This window comes from Nerophis ophidion, linkage group LG16, assembly GCF_033978795.1.
Source record: "Nerophis ophidion isolate RoL-2023_Sa linkage group LG16, RoL_Noph_v1.0, whole genome shotgun sequence".
In the NCBI taxonomy this organism is placed as follows: Eukaryota; Metazoa; Chordata; class Actinopteri; order Syngnathiformes; family Syngnathidae; genus Nerophis; species Nerophis ophidion.
In genome coordinates this window covers 47,233,740-47,247,153 of record NC_084626.1, presented here as the reverse complement: position 1 = coordinate 47,247,153, position 13,414 = coordinate 47,233,740, and the positions used below count along the sequence as shown (strand labels likewise).

Below are 13,414 nucleotides of genomic sequence, written 5' to 3'. Positions count from 1 at the left end.
TCCGTGTCTGCACACCTGTTCCTCGTTTAATTAGTTGTATTTAGTTCCACCTTTTTTTTTTTTTTTTCGGCAATCTTCACATAAAACAAAGAACAACAAAAAAAAGGAAACAAAAAAAAAACACTCATTTGAGCAATGATTGAGCCGAAAGGGTGTAGGTTGAAGCAACACTTATATAAACCTACCCCATCACAACAAGAACAAGGTTCAAAATATATAAAATCTAAAACATGCTTCACTTGTATTACTTTTTTTTTTAAACAATATATAAGCAACATATATGTAGCACACGTCTCATATACACAGTTTAACATTTAAATCAAACATATACATTTGTACACTTATATATATACACAATTGATTTAAATTCCATTTAAAGTGGTAATATATACATTTTGTAGCTGAGATAGGCGCCAGCGCCCCCCGCGACTCCGAAAGGGAATAAGCGGTAGAAAATGGATGGATGGACATTATTTGGGATCAAGCCACTTTAGCACAGTGACATGTTATTTACAACATCATCAGGAAACAATACAGCACTTCAACCGGGTATTTGAATTTGGACATAAAAAAAATAAATTTAATGCAACTGCAATAATTATTACAAGAAACTACTCAAATCATTTTCAATACAAGCCTATGTAAATACATGTAAAACAGCTGAACTTGAATATATGCTTGCCATCTTGACTCCTGATTCCAAAGTATTTTTGTCCCACTGTTGACAAACAATGATCATATTCAAACAAATCTGATTCCACATTGTTGAAAGTGGTCATCTGAGAGCATATGTAATTGCGGTGCAGTTCATATAAAAGTGTTTTGATGCCCCAGATATACAACAATATTACTTCCTCGCCATAGCTGAAGTAGAGCTCTTCTTCTTCTCTCTTCCACCACAGAAGATTTTGGATTGCTCTCATTGGAATCTTGCTGCTCTTCTACATCATTGGCCATATCTTTGTCTGTGAGCAGGCTGTCAAGGGTGAATGGAGAACCCCAACTCCTGTTCTGATGTTTCTATTCCAAATGGCCTGGATGTAGTTGATGGAGAACTTCCCCAGGTGTGCTGGCATAGTTGGAAGTACAACATAACTGCAGCGTGACCACTTCTTCCACCTGCGTCCACTGCTTGTCTGGACTTTCAGTTTAGTGCCGATAGTTGTTTTTGTCATGTCAGATGTCTCTCCAAAAATAGGCTAAGAATGTCACCATGCTTGAACTGGCAAGTTTCCCAGTCAGTTAACTTTAAACTCCAAAATGATGCTTAAAAGTAGCTCTACTTCTCTGTCGGTCCACATATATAATTATCTCTTGCCGTGACCCGCCATTCTTGCAATATGCCGCCTCCGAAAATTAGATTTTGGATGTTTCTGATTAGCTAAAATGGTCTTAAGTCCTAGGCTACAGTGCCCCCAGTATTTTGGAATGCGTATGACACTCAGTGTATGCCTTTGCTTGGGGACTGAGAGAGTTTGTTAAATGTGCACGTGTGGCTGGTGATCTTGTTAAGACCTTAGTTTAGGCGCTGACAAAGTGCTGCGGGAAACCCTGTTGCTAAAAGTACATCCTATATTCTAATTCATGCATCTCTCACCTGCTACCAGACAAATGTGGCCATGGACCCACAGGCTGCTCCACTTTCACATCCCCGTGAAAAAGAGCTCATAAGAGCCTTCCTGCAGGAACTTTGTTTTGTATCCTTTGTGAGGATTGAGATTGAATCTTCATCCAAACAAGATTACGTGAGTGCCCAGTCGGTCGGCATCCCAGCAAGAGTGGAAATATTAGTATTTGTTTTATTGTGGTTTGTATGTTTGGCACCTGGCTTCACGGTGGAAGAGGGGTTAGTGCGTCTTCCTCACAATACGAAGGTCCTGCAGTCCTGGGTTCAAATCCAGGCTCGGGATCTTTCTGTGTGGAGTTTGCATGTTCTCCCCGTGAATGCGTGGGTTCCCTCCGGGTACTCCGGCTTCCTCCCACTTCCAAAGACATGCACCTGGGGATAGGTTGATTGGCAACACTTAATTTCACTTTTTAACACTTAACACTTAAAAACTCAGTAGAAGCATTTAAGTCTCACCTTAAAACTCATTTGTATACTCTAGCCTTTAAATAGACTCCCTTTTTAGACCAGTTGATCTGCCGCTTCTTTTCTTTTTCTTCTATGTCCCACTCTCCCTTGTGGAGGGGTCCGGTCCGATCCGGTGGCCATGTACTGCTTGCCTGTGTATCGGCTGGGGACATCTCTGTGCTGCTGATCCGCCTCCGCTTGGGATGGTTTCCAACTGGCTCCGCTGTGAACGGGACTCTCGCTGCTGTGTTGGATCCACTTTGGACCGGACTCTCGCGTCTGTGTTGGATCCATTGTGGATTGAACTTTCACAGTATCATGTTAGACCCGCTCGACATCCATTGCTTTCCTCCTCTCCAAGGTTCTCATAGTCATCATTGTCACCGACGTCCCACTGGGTCATTATTGTCACCGATGTCCCACTGGGTGTGAGTTTTCCTTGCCCTTATGTGGGCCTACCGAGGATGTCGTGGTGGTTTGTGCAGCCCTTTGAGACACTAGTGATTTAGGGCTATATAAGTAAACATTGATTGATTGATTGATAATTGGCCCTAGTGTGTGAATGTGAGTGTGAATGTTGTCTGTCTATCTGTGTTGGCCCTGCGATGAGGTGGCGACTTGTCCAGGGTGTTCCCCGCCTTCCACCCGATTGTAGCTGAGATAGGTGCCAGCGCCCCCCGCAACGCCAAAAGGGAATAAGCGGTAGAAAATGGATGGATGGATGTTTGGCACCTAGCAACACTGCGGATGCTAGTGTCACAATGAGCTGCATCCGCTTCTAAAACTTAATGCTCATCCTCCTTGTGTTCAGGCTCAAAAATATGAGGTCCAGGATCATCATTTTCCCCAAAGTAATCGTCGTTGGCTCCCACAAAGTCTGCTTTGCTAGCTTTGTCGTTGATGGGGAGGGGATCTGTGGTTCCTAGCTCGACTTCACACGACTAGCTTCCTCATTATCTCTCAAAATGACTGGGGACTCTCTTTGAGATTGATACTACTTGATCATATCTTTTTGCTTGCAAACTTTGAAGTATTTAGGTGTCATAAATCACATTTATCTGATAATAGCTTCAGTATAGAGGCAACTCTTTCTTTCACTCGGCTGCTACTTGAAATGGTTTGCGATGACATTTTCTAGCAAATGATGCCCAAACAGTAGTTTCATCAAAGGCAGAATGCCTATTTTTTTTGTTTTTATTCAGTCATTAGTGGAGCTCAGGATAGTATTTGAATGTTGTTTTTAATATTGTTGTGCAGGACTTTGGAAACATTTTGTTGTTTAAATGTGCTATATAAATCAAGTGGATTGGATTATGGATTTTCTGCTCGTTGTCTTCTGCGTAAAAGTGATAACCTCCAATAGTTAGACAGTATGTTTGTTCCACTGAGCAACTGGAGAAAATGGTCCTTCATAATTGTTCACATTTACTCCTCACCTGCTAAAGCATTGTCTCATTAGCAATGCAGTTCAGGTTTCATACCTTTTAGGCCGTGCTGTTTTCTTCTCTGCCCCCTGTCTTTGAGGAGCTACACTGATTTGCTAAAACCTTATCATTCTCATAAATATGTTGTTGCCATGGTAAATATCGTAGGTCAATTAGACTCGTTATGTACGATTTGCCAGTATCTTGTCCGGCACAGAGATTTCATTGCTCTTGTTAATGAGAGTGGCTAAAGGGGGAACTGCGCTGACCCTAATTCCAGTGTTGCCCTCCTGAGTTTTAGCTGCTATTTTTGTAACAGCTACAAAGATTTTGGATTGTCAAGTAACGAGTGGGAAAAGTGGAGAAAATGTCAGTTCAGCAGTTGACTTGTATCCGTGCGTGTGTTTTATCTTTGGAACAAAAATGGTTTGAGTATTTAAAGGTACAACACAATTTGTTTTGCTCACACTTGATTTTCTTTTCCCCACTTGTGACATTTTCTTCATCTGACTATAAAGTGTAACTTCCTCTCCACTTTTTCCATTCACCTCTGTCCTGACAAAGTCATTGTCTCTTTCATCTTCAGACCAGAGCCACTGGGTTCCAAGCTGAGTCAGGCGGACTCACCTGGCCCGGATCAGGATGAAGAGATCCTGGGCTCTGATGACGACGAGCAGGAGGACCCCGGTGACTACTGCAAGGGTACCACGCATTTTTTCTCACTGAAGTAGGGATGCAATGATGTTATGTGCTCTAAACCTAGGGTGGGAATCTTTGGGCACCTCACCAATTCAGGAGCTATGACTCCATTTAAAATACATTCTTTAATTGACGCAGTTTTACATTCCTTTTCCGTTCACTGAACAAGCGTTTATCACTTGAAAGTTGCAACTTGAAAAAAACCCAGTGCATTTGTAATAAGAAACTGTTCAAATCATTCCCCCATTTATTAAATGAATGGAAATGTGTGCAGAAGTAGAACACAAGTGCTCCCAAATAAAGGAGCTGGTTGGTTTTGTCAGTGAGGAAGCTCTCTGCAGTCAGCCAAGTTTTACAATATTCATTTTAAATTAGGGGTGGGCAAATTAATGCGTTAATTATGAGTTAACTCATCAATCTATTAACGCCGACAATTATTTTATCGCACATTTGCGTATGTTGTTTACATGCTTTTATTTTGTTAACGCCAAGATGGCGTCGCCCGGCGTCGAGGGGCTCTTGGTAAAGATGGAACATTTGGCAAAAATACCGGACAGTTCTGCAAATTTCATGGCTGGCTTACAGCGTGGTCACTCCGGGATCACTTACGACCGCCAGACAATTCTGGATGTGGATATATCGGGCCGTTTTGGACTGAATGAGGTGTGCTTGCTAGACCGGCTAGCTAGCATGGGAATACTTTGCCGGCTACATCCAGCGGCCTGTGAAGCAGCGGAGTATTTGTGTTGTCTGTCTATTTATGAATAATGCAGACGAGGAGTGTTGGCCGAGTTCTTAACGTTTACTTTCAGAGCGTGCATATCACAACATACAAGATGCCGTCATGGCGACACAACCTATACCGGGCTACCGCGCATGCTCGTCACTCCTGTTGCATGCTGGGTAGGGTAGTTCTTTTTTTTCCCTGGCTCATAACATCACAATATAGTACCATGTATATGCGTTCAATTTATCAAAGCACCAAGCAAACAATCGGAAAATTCCCATCACATCAATTCCTAGATATGGTCATAATTACTCTAAGTGCACTACGCAGAATAAACACAACATTATTAATATTGCTACTACGGATAATTTGATCAAAAATTCCCTAAAACAGCCCACTACCTATAATATAGGTTTTTTTTAAACATAAGATCCCTGATAAAAAAAAATGTTTCTGCTGTTACCTCAGAAATTGCCTGTTCAGATGTTATGATTGTGGCTCAGAGATTTGTATGTAGATTATGTTTATTTTCCATAACAAACAGGATAACTTAAATACCCTGGCAGTGGTAGTAATAAGCTTAAATGTTTGTATTTACATTTTTTTGAGTTGATTTTCATCAAATATGCTATTTAACTGCTACTGTTTAACAAGGACTGATTTAAATTGTGTTTGCACAACAAATGTTTTGGCGCTTTTGTTCATGTGGGAGAATATTCCGATAAAGGTGCACTACACACTACTTTTGAATTCATTATTGGGCTTTGTGTATACAATGCAGTTAATCGCGATTAATCAGATAAATAGTGCGATTAACTTCGATTACAATTTTTAATCGTTGCCCAGCCCTATTTAAAATATATAAATGGATTATCGTCCCATGTTTACTAACCAATTTTATAATTGTCCATGTCTGAATTGTGATCCATCTGAAAATCGAGTATTTCCTCCACCTCTACATACATAAATCTTTTAACCAAGCTTTATGTCAGTAAAATAAATACACACAATATATATCTTTATATGTACCTTCAGGCAGGGCAGTCTGTGGATTGAATGTGCACAATGTTCATGCTAGTTAGTAATGTGGCATATTGAAGTACAATGTTTTTAATTGTCTTGTATTCATGTTGACGCTCTTGGTAACTGGAGACTAGCTCGATTGTTGCCAGTAAGGAATAAAAGAGCGTTGGACTTTGTGTTGCTTCTTCTAGAGCTTTAATGAATTTTCACATTAAAAAACATTTTTAAGGCATGGTGGCTTTTATTTTGCCGTGGTGGCGCACCAATATCAATTAGATTAGGGGAAACCCTGACGCTAATAGAAAAGTAAAAGTTCCAAACACATGAAACTGTGTGTGTTTGGACAGGTGGCTATCACCATGTGAAGATTGGAGATCTTTTCAACGGAAGGTACCATGTGATCCGGAAGCTGGGCTGGGGTCACTTCTCCACTGTGTGGCTGGCCTGGGACATCCAGTAAGTTGACCTTTTAATTTGCTTTGGATTTTTGAAAAAAACATATGGGCTACAGCTTTAAAGGGGACCTATAATGACCTTTCCATCCTTACACTTTCCATCATTGTAATTAAGCTACTTTGTTGAACAATTTCCCTTGTGGATCATTAAAGTTTGTCTAAGTCTAATGATTTTTGACTTTGAAATATTAGGATATCGGATATGATCTCAAATTACAATGTTCATGCATTTGGTTGTGAGCTTACACGCACTTTTAGATTCCTCTAAACCAGGGGTCGGCAACCCGCGGCTCCAGAGCCGCATGCGGCTCTTTGGCAACTCTGATTCAGCTCAGCTGCACAATCGCCGACCCCCCAGATTGTTGCGGGGAGATTCCAGAATTCAATGCCCCGGACATCACCCGGAGTCAACGTTCTCCAATTTTCACTCGGACTACAATATTAAGGGCGTTCCGTGATGATATTACTTTTAACGTCCTCTTGAACGTCATTGCGCCCGCCATTCACGGAATGCTATTTGCATCCTCTTGAACGTCATCACGACCGCCATTCACGGAATGCAATTTGCGTGCCGACCGGACACATGCATTCCGCTGCTTCCATCGGCACATGTATGAGATTTCAAGGCATACTGGGTGACACAGAGTACACTGACGGTTGTGAGATAAACAATTTTAACACTCCTACTAATATGCGCCACATTGTGAACCCACACAAAAGAAGAATGACAAACACATTTCGGGAGAAAATCCTCACAGTAACACAACATAAACGCAACACAACAAATACCCAGAATCCTTTGCGTCCATGACAATTCCTGACTATGTTATACACCCCGCGAGCACCAACCTTCCCCCCACCCCCTCACTGCGTGGTTGAGCTGGGCGGGGTTTGGTCCTCGCGGGGTGTATAACATAGTCAGGAGGTGTCATGGATGCAAAAGATTCTGGGTATTTGTTGGGTTGTGTTTATGTTGTGTTACCGTGAAGATTTTCTCCCGAAATGTGTTTGTCATTCTTCTTTTGTGTGGGTTCACAATGTGGCGCATATTATTAGGAGTGTTAAAGTTGTTTATATCACAACCGTCAGTGTACTCTGTGTCACCCAGTATGCCTTCCAGTCGTGTGCGTGCATCTACGGAAGCCTCTCACATGTTGCTGGACTGGCAAGCAGAATGTACATGTTGGAGAAGGTGTTTAAGGCAATGGCTTCATAGCATGCCCTTATTCTTATCATCTGGGTGACCACCAGCAGATATTGGCGAGAATAGTTGCGGCTCCCATTGTCCTCCTCATTTTGTAAAACGGGTCAAAATGGCTCTTTGAGTTGTAAAGGTTGCCGACCCCTGCTCTAAACGCTGTCTCTTTTGTACATTTGTGACTTCACAAACGGACAGACATGCAGTGACAGGTTTGGAAGATGCACTGATTTTTTTTCAATCAACCCAAGTTTTTTTGGGGGACAGTTTATAAAATAAATGATTCTGCTCCGGTATACTCCTTGATCCAAGGCGCTTCACACACACAGCAACATGGCAACTGCTAAAGCCAACAAGAGCCGGAAGTGCTTTCCAAAGAAGCAAGTTTAGTTTGGATTTATGACAACAGACAGGGATCAAACAACATGTACAAAAGGCAGTAGCACAACAAACTCATCTCAGCATCTGGTAAATGCAACTCTTCACGAGGCAAACAACAAACAAACTGTGTGTGCCCTTAGACTGGAACAGTCTGTGTTTATCCACTTACTGAAATCATAGATCCCTCCTATGTTTGAGTTGTTTATTTATTTGCATTTTTCTTTACCTAAGTATTCTATTCAAGACAGAAGTTTTGCCTCACACAAATATCTTTCAATTGAGTTTTATTTGAAAATGATCTTATGCAAAATGTAATTTATCGTATTTTATCGGGCTATAGAGCGCACCAAGATATAAGCTGGACTCACCAAATTTTAGAAGAAATAAATATTTTCCATATATTAGTCGCACGGGACTAGAAGCCACACATTGTGAAATGAGTTATTTACACAGAAAGATTTTGCAAATGTCTTTATACATACCTTAATTGTTTCTAACTTGTGCCTGTCACACGGCAGTAAAACGGCAGATCAAACAAAACAGAAGTCATCGTCATGGACCCGCAAGTTTTTCAAGCTAGCTCTCCAACCAGCGAAACAGACTCAATAACTCCACTGTGACATTGTGGTGAATTTACAAAAATGCCATTGTAAGTTAATAATACTAAAAAGACACTCGTAAACATGTTAGCAATGCAGCTAATGCTTACGATGCTAGCTTCATTCCAGTACAAGTAAGCATAAAAACACTCCTACAGACATCACACATGGTACGGTATATCCATCCATCCATTTTCTGCCACTTATTCCCTTTTGGGGTGGCGGGGGGCGCTGGCACCTATCTCAGCTGCAATCGGGCGGAAGGCGGTGTACACCCTGGACAAGTCGCCACCTCATCGCAGGGCCAACACAGATAGACAGACAACATTCACACTCACATTCACACACTAGGGCCAATCAACCTATCCCCAGGTGCATGTCTTTGTAAGTGGGAGGAAGCCGGAGTACCCGGAGGGAACCCACGCATTCACGGGGAGAACATGCAAACTCCACACAGAAAGATCCCGAGCCTGGATTTGAACCCAGGACTGCAGGAACTTCGTATTGTGAGGCAGACGCACTAACCCCTCTGCCACCGTGAAGCCCTAGTACGTAAAAAATATTTTAGTTGTAAAACTTTCAAACGTCGCTTTCAAGATAAATGAGGAATCCATAGAGTAGACAGGCTATGGGCGGCTAGAAGACGGAATGGCAACTGTACTTCAAGTAGGTTCGTAGCTCAGTCTAAACAAAAGGGCAACTCAGCCACTGCAGCACCCGCAGTGAGCCTAGTCGTCAAAAGATGGTGCCATTGCACAAAAATAACATCTATTCAATGCGTTTGCTTGTTTTTTTTAAGTATTTACATGTTAGTCAGTCAACAGCGTAGAAAAATGTATAAATTAGCTGCATTGTTTTATAACCGCAGGGTTCAAAGCCTAGGAAAAAAGTTGGTGCCTTTTTTGTCTGGAAAAAAAGTTAGTCAGATGCAATATGTTCATGCCATGAAATCCGGCATTCTCCTTTCAAACTGCTCATTTTTCATCAAATAAAAACAAAATGTTGTTGTGATTTATCACTGTCATTTGTATTTATTGGTTTATTTTAAGAGTAGCAGGAATTAACATCAGGAATTGCATTTTTTGGCCCAAAAATTCTGGATTGTCTTTTTAAGTCACATCGCCGGGACCTATTTTCAAACGTGTTTGGGGAAAAAATACGAGGAGGATTCTCTTCAAGATACACTATCTACGAACTTTATTGTTTTGGAACATGGCTCGCTGAACGAAACGTTGGTCAAGTGACAGGTTTTCTCGATAGAAAACAATATAAACAAGAACCATTGGTTCATGCCTGGACAAAAGTCACAATTTCATATTAGAAAATCCACACTTTATATGTATCAAAATAACATAAGTGAGTAATGGCTCAAACATCTCTTTATATATTTAAAGATCACAACAACAGCCAGCTTAACTGTCGACGTGTTCTCACACACACACACACATAGGTCCCTTTGGTGCACTTCAAACTGTTACCAAACACGTTTTTCTACAGTACAAAACTAAAGAGGAAACTCCTTTTACCTTGTGACTTTGAATATTGATGACATTTGTTGAACAGTCTGGGAGAGGTCAACTAGAATAGCAAAAGCTTCCAGCCAGCACAAGCTACTGCATTCTCCTTCGCTGTTATAAAGGTCCACTCTGCCTTCTTTTCCCCAAAAAAGTCTAGTCTTGGTAGAAATCCCACTTCACGAATAAAATCCAAGTTGAAGTGTCAGTGGCCATGCAGCAGCGTCACTCTTTTGAAACTTTCCCAAACACCCACGGCTCGCCCTAAGTTGTTTTTCTGTGCTGGCTTCAGCATTGTCACTTTTTCACCATATAAACGGCAAACCTTCTCTCAAATCAATCAATCAATCAATGTTTACTTATATAGCCCTAAATCACTAGTGTCACAAATGGCTGCACAAACCACTACGACATCCTCGGTAGGCCCACATATGGGCAAGGAAAACTCACACCCAGTGGGACGTCGGTGACAATGATGTCTATGAGAACCTTGGAGAGGAGGAAAGCAATGGATGTCGAGCGGGTCTAACATGATACTGTGAAAGTTCAATCCATAACTGGATCCAACACAGTCGCGAGAGTCCAGTCCAAAGCGGATCCAACACAGCAGCGAGAGTCCCGTTCACAGCGGAGCCAGCGGGAAACCATCCCAAGCGGAGGCGGATCAGCAGCGCAGAGATGTCCCCAGCCGATACACAGGCAAGCAGTACATGGCCACCGGATCGGACCGGACCCCCTCCACAAGGGAGAGTGGGACATAGGAGAAAAAGAAAGAAACGGCAGATCAACTGGTCGAAAAAGGGCGTCTATTTAAAGGCTAGAGTATACAAATGAGTTTTAAGGTGAGACTTAAATGCTTCTACTGAGGTGACATCTCGAACTTTTACCAGGAGGGCATTCCAGAGTACTGGAGCCCGAAATGAAAACGCTCTATAGCCCACAGACTTTTTTTGGGCTTTGGGAATCACTAATAAGCCGGAGTCCTTTGAACACAGATTTCTTGCCGGGACATATGGTACAATACAATCGGCAAGATAGGATGGAGCTAGATCTTGTAGTATTTTATACGTAAATAGTAAAACCTTAAAGTCACATCTTAAGTGCACAAGAAGCCAGTGCAGGTGAGCCAGTACAGGCGTAATGTGATCAAACTTTCTTGTTCTTGTCAAAAGTCTAGCAGCCGCCTTTTGTACCAACTGTAATCTTTTAATGCTAGACATGGGGAGACCCGAAAATAATACGTTACAGTAATCGAGACGAGACGTAACAAACGCATGGATAATGATCTCAGCGTCTTTAGTGGACAGAATGGTGCGAATTTTAGCTATATTACGGAGATGAAAGAAGGCCGTTTTAGTAACGCTTTTAATGTGTGACTCAAAGGAGAGAGTTGGGTCGAAGATAATACCCAGATTCTTTACCGTGTCGCCTTGTTTAATTGTTTGGTTGTCAAATGTTAGAGTTGTATCATTAAATAGAGGTCGGTGTCTAGCAGGACCGATAATCAGCATTTCCGTTTTTTTTGCGTTGAGTTGCAAAAAGTTAGCGGACATCCATTGTTTAATTTCATTAAGACACGCCTCCAGCTGACTACAATCCGGCGTGTTGGTCAGCTTTAGGGGCATATAGAGTTGGGTGTCATCAGCATAACAGTGAAAGCTAATACCGTATTTGCGTATGATGTCACCTAGCGGCAGCATGTAGATGCTGAAGAGTGCAGGGCCAAGGACCGAACCCTGGGGAACTCCACACGTTACCTTAACGTAGTCAAATGGTAGCCGGCTAGCTGCTTCTCATTTAGCTACACTAGGAACAGCTTATCTACCTGGTCTCGGTATGATATTGACAACCATTAAAACAACCCTTTTTGATAAGGGTTGCAATTGGGAACTTTTTTTGCCATACATGTGAGCCCATCCATGTCCCGTTGGCGGCGCTGCCAGACAAAAGGTAAACAGGATGTGACGTCAAAATGGCGTTTTCACATGAAATGTTGTCATGAAATTGGCAGCCCTCATAGACTATCTGGCGGCAAACACAATGAATAAATAAATAATCAAATGAGTGTAATGAGCATACAAGGTCACACACCCAGGAATATTTGGCTGAATGAAAAGGGAAATAGAGGTGTTGGTGGCTCGAGCTTCCGCTTATTTATATTTTAGGAGTGTACATTTTCAAAATGTCCATTGTCAAACTTTTGGAGAGGGAAGGGGTGGAGTGTTTCATTTGCCATGTCAAAGGGAACGCCTCCACAAATGAGCAGAGTGAGGTATAAATGTTGTCCAACATGTGTCATCATAGGTCCCCCTTAAGTAAACCATGCCTGGAGGTAAATGTAAATGATGAATTGACTGTTTTCTGCCAGGGAGAAGCGCTTTGTGGCCATGAAGGTTGTGAAAAGTGCCGAACATTACACCGAGACCGCTCTGGATGAGATCAAGCTGCTGAAATCTGTAATGCCCTCCATCTCGTTCCACTTGATTTGGTTTGCTGTTTTTACAAACAAGTGTTTTGTCCAGGTGCGACACACAGACCACAGTGATCCCAGCAGGGAGCGAGTGGTGCAGCTTCTGGATGACTTCAAAATTTCTGGCATGAACGGCACTCGTATCTTTTTCAAACATTTTCAAATACCCAACTGTGCATCCAACGTACCTGTGATGAGGTCACTATTCTGTCACCGTATCTGACATTGACATCAATCAGTGGTGACTGTTTGAGGCAAACTAAAGTCTCTGATTGTAGCTCACACCCAGTTATTTGTGCCGTCAAGGAGCTAGCACGTCAGCCCTTTGCAGCATGCCATTGTTATGCCTTTGCAAGTCCAAGCCTTCCTTGACTTTGCATTTCACCAGACGTGTGCATGGTGTTTGAGGTGCTGGGGTACCACCTCCTGAAATGGATCATCAAGTCCAATTATCAAGGGCTGCCCCTGCCTTGTGTTAAAAGCATAATCAGACAGGTAAGGTGGAGCTACATACACAAGCCAATTGCTGTTTTTTGGGACTGTAGATGATGGTCTGATTTGGTTTCCTGTAGGTCCTGCAGGGTTTGGACTACCTCCACACTAAATGTAAAATTATCCACACAGACATCAAACCAGAGAACATCCTTCTAACTGTAGATGAGCCCTACATCAAGAAAATGGCCGTTGAAGCGACACAGTGGCAGAAGACCGGTGCTGCGCCACCATCTGGTTCTGCCGGTCAGTTTTTACGAATTCAACCTGTTCGCTTGACCACTTGTCATTCAATTGGTTTCAGTAAACAATAATAGAGTAGAAATGACTGCAGGTTGAAACATTCAGAAAGCTGAAT

The 13,414-nt window shown here is 42.2% G+C and overlaps 1 protein-coding gene across 1 annotated transcript in view; it reads left to right on the top strand.

The window, feature by feature from the left end:
- srpk1b (SRSF protein kinase 1b) overlaps positions 1–13,414 on the top strand; it is a 57,008-nt gene that overhangs the window by 19,932 nt on the left and 23,662 nt on the right. The window contains exons 3-8 of the mRNA XM_061875342.1: positions 4,085–4,200; positions 6,295–6,403; positions 12,463–12,550; positions 12,617–12,704; positions 12,953–13,059; positions 13,137–13,302. Coding sequence (XP_061731326.1) covers positions 4,085–4,200; positions 6,295–6,403; positions 12,463–12,550; positions 12,617–12,704; positions 12,953–13,059; positions 13,137–13,302 — 674 coding nt within the window. The remainder of the gene's footprint in view (positions 1–4,084; positions 4,201–6,294; positions 6,404–12,462; positions 12,551–12,616; positions 12,705–12,952; positions 13,060–13,136; positions 13,303–13,414) is intronic.